Genomic DNA, 20,501 nt, shown 5'->3' with positions numbered 1-20,501 from the left:
CAACAATATGTTGACACACTGAAGCTCACCAAGTCTGGCACACAGCACACACTTGTGACAGGGGAACTCCTTGCCATCCACAGATCTCAGAGTGACGTCACAGAGGTAGGAGCTTCGGGGAGACAGATACAGCTTAGACGGAACAAGATCTCCTCTGATATTGTGATTATCTGACATTATCTCTGCCGTGATTATCTGGCACAACAATTGAATAAAATCACAGAACATTGACTTGAATAAGAATGTCCATTCTAGTAGTTATCTTTCTATGAACAATATTTTCTCACGTAAATCTGCCACATTGCAATTACTCACCACTTTTTCTGGTTACATCGTGGCTTGTTGGCCGTCATCTTACGCGCTACATTGATCTTCCCGTTTTCAAATTTCACTCCATCCAAACTGTAATAAATGTGTTTAACAAAGTACACTACATGTTAACCCCCCTAAGGTCGATGCCCGTGCAGAAATCAATTTTAACATAATATAAAATTGCCATCCAAATCCGACAGAGTTAGAATTTTATGTGCATGGGGTTGTGTCTCGATCTAACGCATCCGGCGATGTCCTCCTTCCGCATCTGCAATGGAAGATGGCAGAGCTACAGAGGTGTTTGTCAGACCAGGAGACTTCCAGAAAAATGTGTTTTTCACAAAAATGTCCGCAGTGTCAAAACGGTTGCAGCTAGAAACTATTTGAACACAAATGGTGTTCTCGGTTTTGCTCTACGACACACACACGCTTCACAGGACTAGTCTCATGTCGCTAACACCGGGGTCTCAACTCCGGACACTTCTGTCAAGTCCGAACAGTTTGAGCTTTCAAACTTATGACCCCACCATCAAAAGCGAAGACTCACAAATGTGTTCTCCGTTTTGCTCATTAATGCCCACAAGTTTCACGAGACTCTTCTCATGGTAACCCGGTAAAAAAATGAATGAAAATGAATAGGATTTTCTGGCACAAGGTTACACATGTAACCTTTTTTATGCTTTCCTATATACACACACACACTATCTCAGATGCATTTCAGACACCTCAAACCATACTTAATTTTGACACATTTTTCGACTATTGTCACGTATGAATGTTATCAAATGTATCTATAAAGCCCTATACAGAAACCCAACCTAAAACCCCAAACAGCAAACAGCAAGCAATGTAGATGTAGAAGCACAGTGGCTAGGAAAAACTCCCTAGAAAGGCAGGAACCTTGGTAGAAACCTAGAGAGGAACCAGGCTCTGTTATTCAATGCGTTTAAGGCTAATAGCATAAGCCCAAATTCAATGTTTCAAATTTAAAAAAAATTATATATATATATTTTTTTTATACCTACAGGGGTCCTAAAATTCCAAATCAAATAGCTAAATGATCCATGGTATGACCATCTTAAAACAATTCCAAATGTTAAGCCCCCAAAGGCTTAGGGGTTAATAGCAAGACAAATAACAGTAAACATGTTGTCCCCCACAAATGTCAAAATTGGGCAAGTGGTGTCTGAGATAACGTACATACAGATGATTAGCGCCCCCCTTGGGCGAATCAGTGTAATTTTGCAAATGCTGGATCTCTATGGCAAGGCAAAAAGTCACGCGAGACAAAATCAGCCAGTGTTGACTGAGATATCTCATGGGTTAGCTAGACTCATATCCTGAGCAAATGTGCCAAATTCTCACTCCGAGTCAAACAGATCAAGAGATATAACATGTGCCTGTAATGGCGCCACCGTGTGGCCGATATGAGTCCTGACAGTGTTTGCGAAAATGTGTACTTTTTTTATATAAATACAAATATCCTTGACTGATTTATATGCCTTTATGTGCCAAACCACACCCACCTGAATGTTTATTGGTCATGTTTCAGGTACTAGTTTAAAAATATTGCATTAAGAGACATTTTTCCATTGATGCCACATATCAAATTTTGCCATTCGGTGCCAGAAGAGCATTTTAAGGGTTTTTCACAAAATTCTAAATGACAGAGTATCCATCATGGCGGACCTTGTGTCCCCCCGAGGCAAATGTGTTCCTTGTGGGGAGAAGGACCTGTTTTTGAATTTCATGACTTCAGGTCAAACCGGGGTGAGGTGCATGACCTTTCAAACTTGGCATTTTCAATCTCATTTTATAGCACCACCATCTGGCCAATCAGTATAATTTTGTAAATGCCGGATCTCTATGGCAAGACATCATTCACCCAAGTTGTCAAAATCGGGCCAGTACGGTCTGAGGTATCGCGTGTGACGAACGTACTTACGGACAGAGACAAACGCACAGTCCACTACCCGATTTCATCGTGGGGGACAACAATCATAACCAACTCAGTCCTCACCGTGCCGACAGACTGCCTATGCCGAGCTTCTTGGCTACACCCTGTAAGGTCTTGACCGGGTTGACTTTCCCTCCCTCTCCAGCTCCAGCCTTGCCTCCCTTGCCTTTTTTCCCAGGCTTGGTACTCTTGCTTTTGGGCTTGTCTCCATCTCCTCGGGCCGAGGGGGTCAGCGAGCGGTACACTTCCAGGGCCGAGCGGTCCCTCAAGTTGCCCTCATGGAAGCCCAGGTCCTGCAGGCTGCTGATCAGCTGCTCCTGCTCCGGGTCCTGTTGTTTCTGGTTCTGGCCGAAGACCCGAGGGCAGTGGCCCTGCACCAGCAGATCACAGGAATCTGTATAGATGAACTTCAGGACGTGCTCCAGCATCTCAGGGCTCACCGTCTCCACCACCAGCAGGTCACAGCCCACAGCATCCTCACTCCTCCTCACCTCCCGGTCTCCCTCCTCCCCATCCAGCACCAGCTGCTTCCTGAAGAACTCGGACCTCATGGACAGGAGGTACTTGTGTGCGGGGAAGGTGCGGTCTCCGGCCTGCAGGGTCACGTCGTGAATACTATCCGTCTCGTCCACTTCCTCCAGCAGGCTCTGGAAGTGTTGGGAGAAGGAGGAGGGAGATACGCTGGGAATCTCATACAGGCTGGGCAAGGGAAGGAGAGAAATCAGACATTTTGTTCAGTAGGCAGAAAATGCTCCAAAAATGAGTTAGTACATCCCTGTTTATGTGAATTTACCCAACAAACACTTCTTGTCCATTTAAAAACTTTGTTACAGTGTGGCCTAATGAAGACGACATAGTTCAAATGTTTTAAAGAAGTGACAACACACAGAGAGGAACAGTACCTGGTTTTGGGGTCCGACTGCAGCACTCCAAAGTTGCGTCCCTTGGAGTCCATGGTGATGCTGACCGCACGGTGGACATAGGGGAGCTTCTCTAAGCGGATTCGCTCGTACACAGTTCCACCCTCTGGGTAACCACACACCTCCACATTCCCATCTAAAGCACACAAGGGAAAAACGCTTTAGTCAAATTACAATGCAGTGATTCCAACTTACAAAAAATGTCTGATTTATCTTGGATGATACACATCATGAAGTACAGAGAAATAGTAAACAAGATTACTTTTGAATCCAAGTCTTGTTTACTATTTTTCCATAATTCATGAAGTTTATCATCCACCATATATGTAAGAGGAAAGTGTGAGATACTGAGTATTCAAAAGTATCATTATGTCATCGCTGAGCTATGAGACTAAAACAATTCTCATCTCACCTTTCTTCTCCACACTCTTCCTGTACTCTCCGTGCCACTGTCCGCTGAAGCCCTCCCCTTCCCGTGTGACAAACATCATGTTGTTCCTGCTCAGGGCAATGTCCGACATGAACACCTGGCGCCCGTACACCCACCTGCATTGTCTCACCGAACCACCCACTGAACGCCAGCAGAACACCTGATGGAGGGAGACGGAAATCAATTGAATACAACTTTAATAATCCAGAGGAACAATTAGAAAGGCATCGTCAGTGAGTGGAGACAACAAATACATTGGATAAACATAAAAGACCATACAGATCAACACACATCATCCAAACTTCATAACATCCAGACACATGAAAAAAAAGTGAGAAAGACTGGGATAAGATGATCAATGACTCAAATACATCGGCTAGAGGTGATCATATGGAGTGAACATTAAGAATCCACCAACAAATGGCTGTAGCTAGTCACTACTAAGTATTTGGTATTTTTCAATGTATCGGACCCAGCTGGTCCTTACCCGCCCAGCTTCATCCAGGGCCAAGATGGCCACCTTCTCTCCACCTCCCTCGTTCAGGACCTGGGGGTCCACACGATGGTCCAGGCTGCCTCCGCTCACAAGGACCTTCCGGATGTTCAGTTGTCTGAAAGAGAGGCATTGGGCATGGGAAAGAAAAACTGAGTTGACAGCGAGCGAGTGACTGAGAAATTATCACATCTCTCATGCTCTCCCTCTCCTGTTAACCCATGAGTCTAAACTGAAGATCCCGTACAACGCTGTGTACAGAACAGCAAGAAGATAAGTACATTAGAGTGTCTAGTTTGAGAAACGGATGCCTCACAAGTCCTCAACTTGCAGCTGAATTAAATAGTACCCGCAAAACACCAGTCTAAGTATCAACAGTGAAGATGCGACTGGGATGCTGGCCATCTAGGCAGAGTTGCAAAGAAAGCGCCATATCTCAGACGGGCCAATAAGAAGAAAAGATTAAGATGGGCAAAAGAACACAGACACTGGACAGAGGAACTCTGCATAGAAGGCCAACATCCCGGAGTCACCTCTTCACTGTTGACGTTCACTGTTTTGTGGGTACTATTTAATCAAGCTGACAGTTGAGGACTTGTGAGGCGTCTGTTTCTCAAACTCGACACTAATGTACTTGTCCTCTTGCTCAGTTGTGCACCAGGGCCTCCCAATCCTCTTTCTATTCTGGTTAAAGCCAGTTTGTTATGTGAAGGGAGTAGTACATAGTTTCTTGCCAATTTCTCACATGGAATAGCCTTCATTTCTCAGAACAAGAATAGACATGAGTTTCATAAGAAAGTTGATGCTCCAGATAGTCAAGTATAAGAAGGCCAGGTTTATTGCTTATTTTTCAGCTGTGCTAACATAATTGCAAAAGGGTTTTCGAATGCTCAATTAGCCTTTTAAAAATGATAAACTTGGATTAGCTAACACAACGTGCCATTGGAACACAGGGGTGATGGTTGCTGATAATGGGCCTCTGTAGATATTCCATTTCTTTTTAAACAGTCATTTCTAGCTACAATAGTCATTTACAACATTAATAATGCCTACACTGCATATCTGATACATTTTATGTTATTTTAATGGACAAAAATGTGATTTTATTTCAAAAACAAGGGCATTTCTAAGTGACCCCAAACTTTTGAACGGTAGTGTATGTGTTCATGAGTCACACCTTTACACAGAGGGGTCAATTTAGTATGTTGCCCAAACTGCCACTACAGACAGAAGTTGGGAGACCGGCTATACCGACTTCAGACGAGTCCACTTGTGGGGGTCGTAGATGAAACACTATCGTGTTCGTGAGAGTAACCTTTCCATAGAGTGGACATAATATTTTGTAGGCCACAAACTGGTCGGATGCTCTAGAAGATTTGGTGATTAGACTGATTTTTGGGATGTCTCATGGTCTGACAAACACCCCTCAAGCTCGGTCACCTTTCACCGCAAATGCAGAAGTGTTAAACAGGCAGATGCTGTGGATTGTGATGCATCCAATGCAAAACAGATATCTCTAGCTTAAACTGACATTTTTGTATTATGCTAATTAGAAGGGTCTTAGGTTAATGTCATCTCTATCATGAAGAAAATGTCATTTGGAATTCGGTCAATTCAGGAGGTAAATTTAAAATTACAATTCTCCTCAATGAGAAATTGGAATTGCAGTTTACTTCCTGAGATGACCGAAATGGAATTTACGTCAACCCTGGTAGTCACTTCTCCACTATCGGTGTAGTCACCTGGATGCCAACTTCTTGCACTGATAGTTAGCCAGCAAGTAGACATCTCCCTTCTCTGTCACCACCAACGTTGCCCCATTACTGGCCACTGCCATGGCGATGGTGACATCCTTGTGGTAGAGGGCGGACACCTGGCGAGGCGCGGTCACACACCGCTCCCCGTTTGGGTCCATCAGGTAGCCTGTCAAACGTCAATCATCACCATGTATAATGGTAGGGGAATAATAGAGCATATCATTATAGTGGCCGTGGCTTAGCTTCAAGTTTCGCTACGGTGTGCCAGTCATAATGACTTACCCAACTGCCCTCCATTCAGTCCCACTGTGTAGAGAGCCTCCCTGGTCCACAGCACTGTGTGGAACCTCCCTGCAGCTACACCAATCACAGTCCTGCCTTTGAGGGTCTTGGAGAATACCTGCATCCAATTGGTCAAGACCAATGTCAGTCAACAACCAATCCAAACTGTAATTCAGCATACCACACATTCAAGTGCCTGCTCTGTGTACATGTTTGTCTTATGATGGGGGCCGGGGGCCGTGAGTGTCACGTTCATAAATAATTAATATAAAACACCTTGTCAATGTGATTTCAGCATTTACATAAGTTTAAGTTGATTGAAAAGGAAAACATTTATGCAGTAAGTATTCTTGCATTGATTTTGTTTATGCAATTGTCATAATAAATGAGACCACAGGAGTTTCTTAGCTTGTCCTACTACGGTCACATGGTAAGGGAAAACTCCCCATCTGGCTGCCTAGCTATGATGGCCAGGTGCTCTCTTACCTGTTTTGGCAGGTGGCTAGAGGCGGGCGGGGGAGCCAGGCCCAGCTGGTGGAAGGTGTTGAGGCCGAAGGTGTAGACATAGCCCTCCTCGGTCAGCACCACTGTGTGATCCTTGGCTGCAGCCACCTGGGAGCAGTGATGAGACAGGAGCCCCTCCACCATCCGAGGAACCTGACAGATGATAGGCACATGAGCCCAAAATCCACAGCCCTATTTGACTTTTTAAATATATCAAATACTTTGAGCGTTTGCTTGAGCCTGCCTTGGAGTACCTTCAAAAATGGGGTAATATTGAAGTTGACACTTTTGGAACTATTCCATTGGTTCCATTGTGCCAGACAAGCTCAAACATATCAAAAACGGTTTGAACCCAGGTTAACAAAAATGGTGTTATAGAGAGAGGAGGCGGCAACTAAACCCCAGGTTCACTCAGGGTGGAGTGGTTACAGCTAACCAAGCTAGAAGCATGTGAACACAGTTAGACAGCCATACAGCAGGTAGCCTAGCAGTTAAGAGCGCTGGTCCAGTAACCAAAAGGTTGCTGGTTCAAATCGCCGAGCCAACTAAGTGAAAAATTTGTCAATGTGCCCTTAAGGGCACTTAACCCTAATTGCGCCAGGGTCGCTGTCAATAATGGCTGATCCCTGGTCATGACTCCCTCTCCAAGGGTGTCTCAAGGGGAGTAGGATATGCAACAACAAAAAAACATTTACAATTCACACACGTGTAGAATATACATGTGAAAAAGGACAAATGTAAGCACCAACAGAATTATTATAATACAGACCAAAACAGTCGGAATAGGTCAAGCATTACACTACAACATCTGCTAAACACGTGTATGTGACCAATAAATGATGTTAGGTCAGATATAATACAGCAGAGGCGTGGCCTCGAGTCACATGACTTGAACTAGAGTCAGAAACATGATGACTTGCAACTCGACTTTAACACCAATGACTCGACCTGATACCCTTCCCAAGCCCAAATATTTTAAAAAGTATGCTATTAAAAAAAAGTGTACAGCGCATCAACTCCTCATTTAACGGATTACAGTTTGAATCGGACAGCAGCCAATCAAATTGTGCCAGCTAAGAAAAAGCTGTGCATGGCAGTGCAGAGGAATGTCGGCGGGTGAATTCAGATGGAGCCCTTGGAAGGATGATACCCCAAATTATTATTTTCAGATATTTAGACTACGTTGTATCAACAAAAAACAGATTGCAACTTGCAAAACATGCGGGAAGAAAATTATAGACGGAGGCGCAACAATTTCCAACTTTGTTCGACATTTGAAGGTGCACAAAGAACGGTAAATCGTGGCTAATATAGCCGACAGCTACAGTGGGGAGAACAAGTATTTGATAACCTGCAAAAATCGGCAGTGTTTCCTACTTACAAAGCATGTAGAGGTCTGTAATTTTTATCATAGGTACACTTCAACTGTGAGACAGAATCTAAAACAAAAATCCAGAAAATCACATTGTATGATTTTTAAGTAATTCATTTGCATTTTATTGCATGACAAAAGTATTTGATACATCAGAAAAGCCGAACTTAATATTTGGTACAGAAACATTTTTTTGCAATTACAGAGATCATACGTTTCCTGTAGTTCTTGACCAGGTTTGCACACACTGCAGCAGGGATTTTGGCCCACTCCTCCATACAGACCTTCTCCAGATCCTTCAGGTTTCGGGGCTATACGGACTTTCAGCTCCCTCCAAAGATTTTCTATTGGGTTCAGGTCTGGAGACTGGCTAGGCCACTCCAGGATCTTGAGATGCTTCTTACGGAGCCACTCCTTAGTTGCCCTGGCTGTGTGTTTCGAGTCGTTGTCATGCTGGAAGACCCAGCCACGACCCATCTTCAATGCTCTTACTGAGGGAAGGAGGTTGTTGGCCAAGAACTCGCGATACATGGCCCCATCCATCCTCCCCTCAATACGGTGCAGTCGTCCTGTCCCCTTTGCAGAAAAGCATCCCCAAAGAATGATGTTTCCACCTCCATGCTTCACGGTTGGGATGGTGTTCTTGGGGTTGTACTCATCCTTCTTCCTCCAAACACAGCGAGTGGAGTTTAGACCAAAAAGCTCTATTTTTGTCTCATCAGACCACATGACCTTCTACCATTCCTCCTCTGGATCATCCAGATGGTCATTGGCAAACTTCAGATGGGCCTGGACATGCGCTGGCTTGAGCAGGGGTACCTTCGTGCGCTGCAGGATTTTAATCCATGACGGCGTAGTGTGTTACTAATGGTTTTCTTTGAGACTGTGGTCCCAGCTCTCTTTAGGCCATTGACCAGGTCCTGCCGTGTAGTTCTGGGCTGATCCCTCACCTTCCTCATGATCATTGATGCCCCACAAGGTGAGATCTTGCATGGAGCCCCAGACCGAGGGTGATTGACCGTCATCTTGAACTTCTTCCATTTTCTAATAATTGTGCCAACAGTTGTTGCCTTCTCACCAAGCTGCTTGCCTATTGTCCTGTAGCCCATGCCAGCCTTGTGCAGGTCTACAATTTTATCCCTGATGTCCTTACACAGCTCTCTGGTCTTGGCCATTGTAGAGAGGTTGGAGTCTGTTTGATTGAGTGTGTGGACAGGTGTCTTTTATACAGGTAATGAGTTCAAACAGGTAATGAGTGGAGAACAGGAGGGCTTCTTAAAGAAAAACTAACAGGTCTGCGAGAACCGGAATTCTGATCAAATACTTAGGTCATGCAATAAAATGCAAATTAATTACTTAAAAATCATGCAATGTGATTTTCTGGATTTTTGTTTTAGATTCCGTCTCTCACAGTTGAAAAAAATACAGACCTCCATATGCTTTGTAAGTAGGAAAACCTGCAAAATCGTCAGTGTATCAAATACTTGTTCTTCCCATTATATATATTTTATTACTTTACTAGTGTATGATGTAGGCTAACATAATGTTTAATCAATGAGCCTCCACAGTCAGTCAGTGCGTGAACTTGATCATTGCACCCAAGATTGAGCAACAACTGGCTAGGCAGTTGGTAGCCTAAATCCTGCCTGATGTTACTGCTACTCCTAAAACAAAGGTTGGGTGATGGTGTACAAGCCTACATCGCCCGATTGCACCCCATAGCGATCCTCGATAGTAATACACTATTGGGGGGGGGGGGTAATAAATAGATATTTTTAAAAGCATTCATGATTTGCGTAAATGTAATATACTAACTATTACTCTTGTTAAAAATATGAAATGGTATTACATTTGGTGAAGAGTACATTATGAATTGTTCAGGACTTGAAACTTAAATGGTCTTGACTTGAGACTTGAGTGCTAAGAGTAACTTGTGACTTGTAAAACAATGACTTGGTCCTACCCCTGCAATACAGTATAGTATTCTCACCAGATATGTTTGTTCGTCCCCGTGTCCCAGCCGACCTCCCTGCCCGTGTCCACAGGTATACACCTGTCCCTTCTGAGACAGGAACACTGTGTGGAACTTACACAGCACCACCTGAGAGGAAAGGAAACACTTTTTTTTGGTCATCAATAACATAGGTCGATTCATGGAGACAAATTCTGCTCCGTTGTCAAATTCTCTTTACAAGAACGCAAAGACATCAGCATGTTTGTTGATTGTGCGCTTCTTCCATTTCCGTGGCCAAAGCCCTCTCGTAGTAATAGTCAAATAGTGGTGGTACTTTAGGCCGGGGCACAAGTGGAAAAGTAAACATCATTAATAATGCATCACTCCCCTCCAGCTCGCAATAGGGCGAAAGGGATGTTTCCCCGAGTATCACATTGATAACGAGACAGCCCCACACACACAGCCGTGGCTCATTTAATTAAAGCATGGCATACTGGATTAAATATTTAACACCCAGCACCTGCTGAACTGTGAGCAGGTAGCACTGAGGACAAAGGCTCTCTGCTCCATGTAGGGGGTACCAGTAGGTCACTGAGAGGTCTTGAAATGGAATCTGCTCCCCAGTGAGCAAAGGTCATGAAAATGCCCAGGTCATGAAAAGGTGTATAAAATACAGAAGCTAAATAGCAACCTGCCATAAGACAATTATGAAACTCAAAAGTTTCGTCATTACCTTTAAATATGACATCTGATATATCTATAATGCATCTAACCCAAAGACTTTTGTCAAAATCTGTAGTAAACTAGGAATGCATGCCACCCTATGACATCATGAGCTGTAGCAGAGCACTAGAGCTGATGTCATAGGATTGCATTCCCTAACATAAGTCTAAATAACCGCTGGAAAACGGTTCTAACCACAGTTAGGGTCTACATCTTTACAACATTATATCACAGATCTCTAGAACATTACCTAAAAAATACAAAGTTACCTTACAAGGTTTCTTCCTCAGACCTCTCAACGCCCTCTAAACCAGTGATGGATTCTGGGTTCTAACTCCTAAACTTTGAATAGGATAAATTATCAGGTATCATACTGAAATTTTAAGTGATTAGGTTTAGGTCTACACCAGAAGTTAACAATCACGTGGAAGCACTGAAAAATGGAGAGAGCAGTGGATTAGTGATGAAGGGGGTTGAGGTCAGGTCACGTTAAAGAAGAGTTTATTGCCCGCGTCACTTAATTTCCTGCCTAACAGAGAAGTAGTGTTTAGAGAGGAGGAGAATCCACATCCACAAATTGGGGTACATATACCACCACCATTGTAAACATGTTTTTGTCTGTTCAGCTGTTCGATCCTTTAGGAAGAATAAACTTGGTTTAAGCTTTCAAAGTGTCCGTCGAGTTCTTACTCTGATAATTAAAACCTAACACATGGGACCATTAACTAGATTCAGCCGCGGCCTGATTTGTTTTTGAGCGGATGATAGGGGCCGGAACATACAGTTGAAGTCAAAAGTTTACATACACTTATGTTGGAGTCATTAAAACTTGTTTTTCAACCGCTCGACAAATTTCTTGTTAACAAACTATAGTTTTGGGAAGTCGGTAAGGACATCTACTTTCTGCATGACAAGTAATTTTTCCAACAATTGTTTACAGACAGATTATTTCACTGTATCACAATTCCAGTGGGTCAGAAGTTTACATACACTAAGTTGACTGTGCCTTTAAACAGCTTGGAAAATTCCAGAATGGCTTTAGAAGCTTCTGATAGACTAAAATGATGTCAATTAGCCTATTGGAGGTGTACCTGTGGATGTATTTCAAGGCCTACCTTCAAACTCAGTGCCTCATTGCTTGACATCATGGGAAAATCAAAAGAAGTCAGCCAAGACCTAAGAAAAAAATTTTTTACACCTCCACAAGTCTGGCTCATCCTTGGGAGCGATTTACAAACGCCTGAAGGTACCACGTTCATCTGTACAAACAATACCATGCAAGTATAAACACCATGGGACTACGTAGCTGTCATACCGCTCAGGAAGGAGACACGTTCTGTCTCCTAGAGATGAACGTACTTTGATGCGAAAAGTGCAAATCAATCCCAGAACAACAGCAAAGGACCTTGTGAAGATGCTGGAGGAAACAGGTACAAAAGTATCTATATCCACAGTAAAACGAGTTCACTAGAACGTGCGTTGAAGATGTCGTTCCCATAGCAACGATTAAAACATTCCCAAACCAGAAACTGTGGATTGATGGCAGCATTCGTGTGAAACTGAAAGCACTGCTTTTATTCAGGGCAAGGTGACCGGAAACATGACCGAATACAAACAGTGTAGCTATTCCCTCCGCAAGGCAATCAAACAAGCTAAGCGTCAGTATAGAGACAAAGTAGAATCGCAATTCAACGGCTCAGACACAAGAGGTATGTGGCAGGGTCTACAGTCAATCACGGATTACAAAAAGAAAACCAGCCCCGTCACGGACCAGGATGTCTTGCTCCCAGGCAGACTAAATAACTTTTTTGCCCGCTTTGAGGACAATACAGTGCCACTGACACGGCCTGCAACCAAAACATGCGGCCTCTCCTTCACTGCAGCCGAGGTGAGTAAAACATTTAAACGTGTTAACCCTCGCAAGGCTGCAGGCCCAGGCGGCATCCCCAGCCGCGCCCTCAGAGCATGCGCAGACCAGCTGGCTGGTGTGTTTACGGACATATTCAATCAATCCCTATCCCAGTCTGCTTCAAGAGGGCCACAATTGTTCCTGTTCCCAAGAAAGCTAAGGTAACTGAGCTAAACGACTACCGCCCCGTAGCACTCACTTCCGTCATTATGAAGTGCTTTGAGAGACTAGTCAAGGACCATATCACCTCCACCCTACTTGACACCCTAGACCCACTCCAATTTGCTTACCGCCCAAATAGGTCCACAGACGATGCAATGTCAACCACACTGCCCTAACCCATCTGGACAAGAGGAATACCTATGTGAGAATGCTGTTCATCGACTACAGCTTGGCAATTAACACCATAGTACCCTCCAAGCTCGTCATCAAGCTCGAGACCCTGGGTCTCGACCCCGCCCTGTGCAACTGGGTACTGGACTTCCTGACGGGCCGCCCCCAGGTGGTGAGGTTAGGAAACAACCTCTCCACCCCGCTGATCCTCAACACTGGGGCCGCACAAGGGTGCGTTCTGAGCACTCTCCTGTACTCCCTGTTCACCCACGACTGCGTGGCCACGCACGCCTCCAACTCAATCATCAAGTTTGTGGACGACACAACAGTGGTAGGCTTGATTACCAACAACGACGAGACAGCCTACAGGGAGGAGGTGAGGGCCCTCGGAGTGTGGTGTCAGGAAAATAACCTCCCACTCAACGTCAACAAAACTAAGGAGATGATTGTGGACTTCAGGAAACAGCAGAGGGAACACCCCCCTATCCACATCGATGGAACAGTACTGGAGAGGGTAGTAAGTTAAGTTCCTCGGCGTACACATCACAGACAAACTGAATTGGTCCACCCACACAGACAGCATCGTGAAGAAGGCGCAGCAGCGCCTCTTCAACCTCAGGAGGCTGAAGAAATTCGGCTTGTCACCAAAAGCACTCAAACTTCTACAGATGCACAATCGAGAGCATCCTGTCGGGCTGTATCACCGCCTGGTACGGCAACTGCTCCACCCACAACCGTAAGGCTCTCCAGAGGGTAGTGAGGTCTGCACAACGCATCACCGGGGGCATACTACCTGCCCTCCAGGACACCTACACCACCCGATGTCACAGGAAGGCCATAAAGATCATCAAGGACAACAACCACCCGAGCCACTGCCTGTTCACCCCGCTATCATCCAGAAGGCGAGGTCAGTACAGGTGCATCAAAGCTGGGACCGAGAGACTGAAAAACAGCTTCTATCTCAAGGCCATCAGACTGTTAAACAGCCACCACTAACATTGAGTGGCTGCTGCCAACACACTGACTCAACTCCAGCCACTTTAATAATGGGAATTGATGGGAAATGTAAAATATATCACTAGCCACTTTAAACAATGCTACTTAATATAATGTTTACATACCCTACATTATTCATCTCATATGTATACGTATATACTGTACTCTATATCATCTACTGCATCTTTATGTAATACATGTATCACTAGCCACTTTAACTATGCCACTTTGTTTACATACTCATATGTATATACTGTACTCGATACCATCTACTGTATCTTGCCTATGCCGCTCTGTACCATCACTCATTCATATATCTTTATGTACATGTTCTTTATCCCCCTACACTTGTGTGTATAAGACAGTAGTTTTGGAATTGTTAGTTCGATTACTTGTTGGTTATTACTGCATTGTCGGAACTAGAAGCACAAGCATTTCGCTACACTCGCATTAACATCTGCTAACCATGTGTATGTGACAATTAAATTTTGATATATATATATATATAGACATAGCCTGAAAGGCCGCTCAGCAAGGAAGAAGCCACTGCTCCAAAACTGTCATAAAAAAGCCAGACTACGGTTTGTAACTGCACATGGGGACGAAGATCGTACTTTATGGAGAAATGTTCTTTGGTTTATGAAACAAAAATAGAACCGTTTGGCCATAATGAACATCATGTTTGGAGGAAAAAGGGTAACGCTTGCAAGCCGAAGAACATCATCCCAACTGTGAAGCATGGGGGTGGCAGCATCATGTTGTGGGGGTGCTTTGCTGCAGGAGGGACTGATGCACTTCACCAAATAGATGGCATTAAATGTCAGGAATTGTGAAACTGAGTTTAAATGTATTTGGCTAAGGTGTATGTAAACTTCTGACTTCAAATGGAATTACAAATCATTTGTAAACTGCAAATTGACTGCAAGATGCCCAAAAAGATCATGTTTGACTAAAACAATCATTCCAAACCTTGCTTAAATTTGTGTACGATCACATCTCTATTTTGCGTGGGAATACTTGGGAACAGATTTCTTAAATTAAAATCACTTGAGTGGATTTCCTGCTGTTTTTACAGTCTTATGTCAAACAATGAAAACAAAATTGGCCAAATAAAACAAGGGGCCAACAGTTAGGGAACCCTGCTCTATACTAAAGAGAGAGACAGACTGGGCAATGACACCGGTGCAGTCTGGTGCCAATAGCTATAGTCACAGTAAGAGCCTCCACATGGCCATCAGTGACACTGTAGAGCAGATCGCACATAAGGCCAACGTGGGTTAAACCATGCAGAGCTGGGCTAGACAAAGCCAGACACAGAACCCAAGCCCAGTGCATCTGTCCTACTCCTCTCATTCATTCACCCTCTCACTCAGCAGCTCACTCCTGATATTTCAATTTCTAAAATCCATAGTGATTGGAGGACAATGATGTCAGCCAGTGTTTCCCCTGTATTCATTTAGGCGCATTGCCTCAAAATTGTTGCGACCACACCAAAAAAAATAAGGAACAGGGGAAAAAAAATACAGCTGTCTTCTGGTAGATGGAAAGGCTTTCCCAAAAACCTAATCAATTATAACAATAATTAACTAAAGAGTAGCCTCTGCCTACCTGGTAGAACTATTTCAGGATTATTTTCATCAGTGCAGTAAGCATTTGTTTTGCTAACACTATCACGTATGCTACAGAGAAACAAAGCTAACTAAACAGTGCTCGGTGCATGTGCACTTGAATTAAAAGGTAACTACACAAAAGAAAGTGGGTCTTAGATTTTTCCCAGACTTTAAAAGTGGTGCCCTGATGTGGTTTTTGTTAATATTTGTTAATAGAGAGCTTCATAATAGCCAGTTACCATTGCTATGATTTTACCCCTTATACTGTACACAACCACCCAATAAGAACAATGCCAACTTATACAAAACATGCCCGTTGTTCCTGGGAGAGCAGCCTGTTGTGAGGGAAATATCCCAGGAGGGGGTCTGTTTTGCAGGAGGTGGGGGGGGCAGGTGACGTGCCTGTTATCCAGGAGACGCTGCAGATGGTACAACCGTGTTTTTACATAAGCATTGTTGTGATGGATCCCCCTGGTGAGCCAAAAATTGGGTCCGAGTGTGTGGGGGGGTAGGAGGCCCCAGGAGACTAGGGTGTTTAAGGTGGGGAAGCCCTATAATGACTCAGGTGACTAGCTAATGGCTGGTGGCAAACAGAGGCAGAACATCTTCTCCACTTAAGAGGAACGGAACAGAGCGTAGACTGAAAATAATTCAAGAGAACATTTATTAGATCTCTATAGTCTCTCTCACTGTTGCAGCTTGCTATAGACCTACCTCTGCCCCCAGCTATGCCCTCGATACTATATGTGAACTAATGGAAACTAAGCTTGATGCCCTCAATCTCACACAAATGATCAATGAACCTACCAGGTACAACCCCAAATCAGTAAACACAGGCACCCTCAGATGTCATCCTAACTAATTCGCCCTCCAAATACACCTCTGCTGTTTTCAATCAAGATCTCAGCGATCACTGCCTCATTGCCTGCATCCGTAATGAGTCTGCGACCAAACGACCACCCCTCATCACTGTCAAACGCTCCCTGAAACACTTCTGCGAGCGGGCCTTTCTAATCGACCTGGCCGGGGTATCCTGGAATGACATTGACCTCATCCCGTCAGTAGATGATGCCTGGCTATTCTTTAAAAAGTACCTTCCTCACCATCTTAAATAAGCATGCCCCTCAAAAAAATTTGAACTAGGAATAGATATAGTCCTTGGTTCACGCCAGACCTGTCTGCCCTTGACCAGCACAAAAACATCCTGCGGCGTTCTGCATTAGCATCGAATAGCCCCCGTGATATGCAACTTTTCAGGGAAGTTAGGAACAAATATACACAGGCAGTTTGAAAAAGCTTGCCATAGCTTTTCTAACAGAAATTTGCATCCTGTAGTACTAACTCAAAAAGGTTCTGGGACACTGTAAAGTCCATAAGAGCACATCCTCCCAGCTGCCCACTGCTCTGAGGCTAAGAAACATTGTCACCACCGATAAATCCACTATAACTGAGAATTTCAATAAGCATTTCTCTACGGCTGGCCATGCTTTCCACATCGCTACCCCTACCCCAGTCAACTGCCCGGCACCCTCCACAGCAACCCGCCAAAGCCCCCACCATTTCTCCTTTACCCAAATCCAGATAGCCGATGTTCTGAAAGAGCTGCAAAATCTGGACCACTACAAATCAGCCGGGCTAGACAATCTGGACCCTCTCTTTCTAAAATTATCTGCCAAAATTATTGCAACTCCTATTACTAGCCTGTTCAACCTCTCGTATCGTCTGAGATTCCCAAAGATTGGAAAGCTGCCGTGGTCATCCCCCTCTTCAAAGGGGGTGACACTCTAGACCCAAACTGCTACAGACCTACATCTATCCTACCCTGTCTTTCTAAGGTCTTCGAAAGCCAAGTTAACAAACAGATTACTGACCATTTCGAATCCCACCATACCTTCTCCGCTATGCAATCTGGTTTCAGAGCTGGTCATGGGTGCACCTCAGCCACACTCAAGGTTCTAAACGACATCATAACCGCCATCGATAAGAGACATTACTGTGCAGCCGTATTCATCGACCTGGCCAAGGCTTTCGACTCTGTCAATCACCACATTCTTATTGGCAGACTCGACAGCCTTGGTTTCTCAAATGATTGCCTCGCCTGGTTTACCAACTACATCTCTGATAGAGTTCAGTGTGTCAAATCGGAGGGCCTGTTGTCTGGACCTCTGACAGTCTCTATGGGTGTGCCACAGGGTTCAATTCTCGGGCCGACTTTCTGTATACAGCAATGATGACGCTCTTGCTGCTGGTGATTCTCTGATCCACCTCTATGCAGACGACACCATTCTGTATACCTCTGGCCCTTCCTTGGACACTGTGTTAACTAACCTCCAGACGAGGTTCAATGCCATTACAACTCTCCTTCCGTAGCCTCCAACTGCTCTTAAATGCAAGTAAAACTAAATGCATGCTTTTCAATCGATCGCTGCCCGCACCTGCTCGCCCGTCCAGCATCACTACTCTGGACGGCTCTGACTTGAGAATATGTGGACAACTACCTAGGTGTCTAGTTAGACTGTAAACTCTCCTTCCAGACTCACATTAAGCATCTCCAATCCAAAATTAAATCTAGAATCGGCTTCCTATTTCACAACAAAGCATCATAAAACTGTAAAACTGACCATCCTACCGATCCTCGACTTTGGTGATGTCATTTATAAAATAGCCTCCAACACTCTACTCAACAAACTGGATGCAGTCTATCACAGTGCCATCCGTTGTCACCAAAGCCCCATACACTACCCACCATTGCGAACTGTACACTCGCGTTGGTTGGCCCTCGCTTCATACTCGTCGCCAAACCCACTGACTACAGGTTATCTACAAGTCTCTGCTAGGTAAAGCCCTGCCTTATCTCAGCTCACTGGTCACCATAGCAGCACCCACTCATAGCACACGCTCCAGCAGGTATATTTCACTGGTCACCCCCAAAGCCTATTCCTCCTTTGGCCGCCTTTCCTTCCAGTTCTCTGCTGCCCATGACTGGAACGAATTGCAAAAATCTCTGAAGCTGCAGACTCACATCTCCCTCACTAGCTTTAAGCACCAGCTGTCAGAGCAGCTTACAGATCACTGCACCTGTACATAGCCCATCTGTAAACAGCCCATCTATCTACCTACCTCATCCACATACTGGTATTTATTTATTTAGCTCCTTTGCACCCCAGTATCTCTACCTTGCACATTCATCTTCTGCCTATCTACCATTCCAGTGTTTAATTGCTATATTGTAATTGCTTCGCCACCATGGTCTATTTATTTCCTTAACTTACCTCATTTGCATTCACTGTATATAGACTTTTTGTTTTCTTTTGTTCTACTGTATGTTTTGTTTATTCCATGTGTAACTGTTGTTGTATGTGTCGAATTGCTACGCTTTATCTTGGCCAGGTCGCAGTTGCAAATGACAACTTGTTCTCAACTAGCCTCACTGGTTAAATAAAGGTGAAATAAAATAAATAAAAATAGTAGTCGGTTTGTTTACCTGTTTGACGTAAACCCCAGTCCGGGAAAACAGATCCACAATCTCAGGATGATGCCTGCTCTCCTGGTTCCCATGCCCCAGACTGAAATTGGTGTTGTTCCCCCAGGTATAAACCTCAGTGGGGTCTGAGAGAGAGAAAACCAAAAGTTTTTAAAAAAATGCCTGCCACAGCCAAGACTTCCAACACTATTTTCTACAAGTAGGCAACAACGATTGACAACCGTCTTGACTATGTGCTTAAAAGAAACATCTGCTTTTCCCTTTTTAATCATGCAGTCCAAATGAGAGATCGATATGAAATGATAAGCGATCCTCACCAGTCTTTGTAAATACAACGTGTGCTGGTCTGTCCTTCATGGTTAAGTCCAGGACAGAGAGGCCCTCCTTATCCTGGGTGGAGAGAATGCCGCCATGCTGCAACACAGAAGCACCATTCTAGACTAGAGCCACAATATTATTCCCATGTAACTACACCTAACTGTAGGCCAGTGATGAAGCAAGCAAGAAAAGAGTAGCTACAGAACAAAAGTACTGCCAATGGAAGCCATATAAATGTCTTCCTCCACATACCAATCATTTACAGTGGCAAGCAAAAGTATGTGAACCCTTTGGAATGACCTGGATAAATCGGACCTTAAAATTTGATCTGATCTTCATCTAAGTTACAACAATATACCAACACAAAGTGCTACAACTAATAACACACAAAATATTGTATTTGTCTTGTCTATATTGAATACATAATTTAAACATTCACAGTGTAGGTTGGGAAAAGTACATGAACCCCTAGGCTAATGACTTCTCCAAAAGCTAATTAGAATCAGGAGTCAGCTAACCTGGAGTCCAATCAATGAGACGAGATTGGAGATGTTAGGGCAGGGCAGCTCTAACTATAAAAAGAAACCTCACAAAATGTGACTGCTGTTCACAAGAAGCATTTCCTGAAGTGAACCATGCCTCGAACAAAAGATCTCAGAAGACCTACGATTAATAATTGTTGACTTGCACAAACCTGGAAAGGGTTACAAAATGATCTCTAAAAGCTTTGATGTTCGTCAGTCCATGGTAAGACAAATGGTCTATAATTGGAGAAAGTTTAGCCCTGTTTCTACTCTCCTTAGGAGTGGCCATGCTGCAAAGATGACTACAAGAGCAGTGCAGAATGCTCAATGAGGTTAAGAAGAATCATAGAGTGTAAGCTAAAGACTTACAGAAATCCCTGGAACATTCTAACATCTCTGTTGACCAGTCTACGATACATAAAACACTACACAAAAATGGTGTTCATGGGAGGACACCATGGAAGAAGACACTGCTGTCCAAAAAAAACATTGCTGCACATCTGAAAGAGCACCTGGATGTTCCACAGTGCTACTGGCAAAATATTCTGTGGACAGAATAAACTAAAGTTGAGTTCTTTGGAAGGAACAAACCCAACGTGTGGAGAAAAAGAGGCACAGCACAC

The 20,501-nt window shown here is 44.1% G+C and overlaps 1 protein-coding gene across 2 annotated transcripts in view; it reads right to left on the bottom strand.

Moving 5' to 3' along the window:
• The window catches only part of LOC112223151 (inhibitor of Bruton tyrosine kinase), a 38,830-nt gene that overhangs the window by 15,175 nt on the left and 3,154 nt on the right, over nucleotides 1-20,501 (bottom strand). Inside the window, exons 3-14 of one of the 2 annotated variants that reach the window (XM_024386158.2) lie at nucleotides 19,354-19,450; nucleotides 19,037-19,161; nucleotides 10,018-10,128; nucleotides 6,638-6,808; nucleotides 6,152-6,269; nucleotides 5,855-6,035; nucleotides 4,107-4,230; nucleotides 3,602-3,779; nucleotides 3,172-3,325; nucleotides 2,333-2,968; nucleotides 316-402; nucleotides 30-112 (exon numbers count right to left, since the gene is read on the bottom strand). In XM_024386158.2, the coding sequence (XP_024241926.1) occupies nucleotides 30-112; nucleotides 316-402; nucleotides 2,333-2,968; nucleotides 3,172-3,325; nucleotides 3,602-3,779; nucleotides 4,107-4,230; nucleotides 5,855-6,035; nucleotides 6,152-6,269; nucleotides 6,638-6,808; nucleotides 10,018-10,128; nucleotides 19,037-19,161; nucleotides 19,354-19,450 (2,065 nt within the window). The remainder of the gene's footprint in view (nucleotides 1-29; nucleotides 113-315; nucleotides 403-2,332; nucleotides 2,969-3,171; nucleotides 3,326-3,601; nucleotides 3,780-4,106; nucleotides 4,231-5,854; nucleotides 6,036-6,151; nucleotides 6,270-6,637; nucleotides 6,809-10,017; nucleotides 10,129-19,036; nucleotides 19,162-19,353; nucleotides 19,451-20,501) is intronic. The other variant, XM_024386159.2, reaches the window with a different exon arrangement.

Source organism: Oncorhynchus tshawytscha, linkage group LG23 (genome assembly GCF_018296145.1).
Source record: "Oncorhynchus tshawytscha isolate Ot180627B linkage group LG23, Otsh_v2.0, whole genome shotgun sequence".
In the NCBI taxonomy this organism is placed as follows: domain Eukaryota; kingdom Metazoa; phylum Chordata; class Actinopteri; order Salmoniformes; family Salmonidae; genus Oncorhynchus; species Oncorhynchus tshawytscha.
This window is presented reverse-complemented; position numbering and strand designations above follow the sequence as displayed.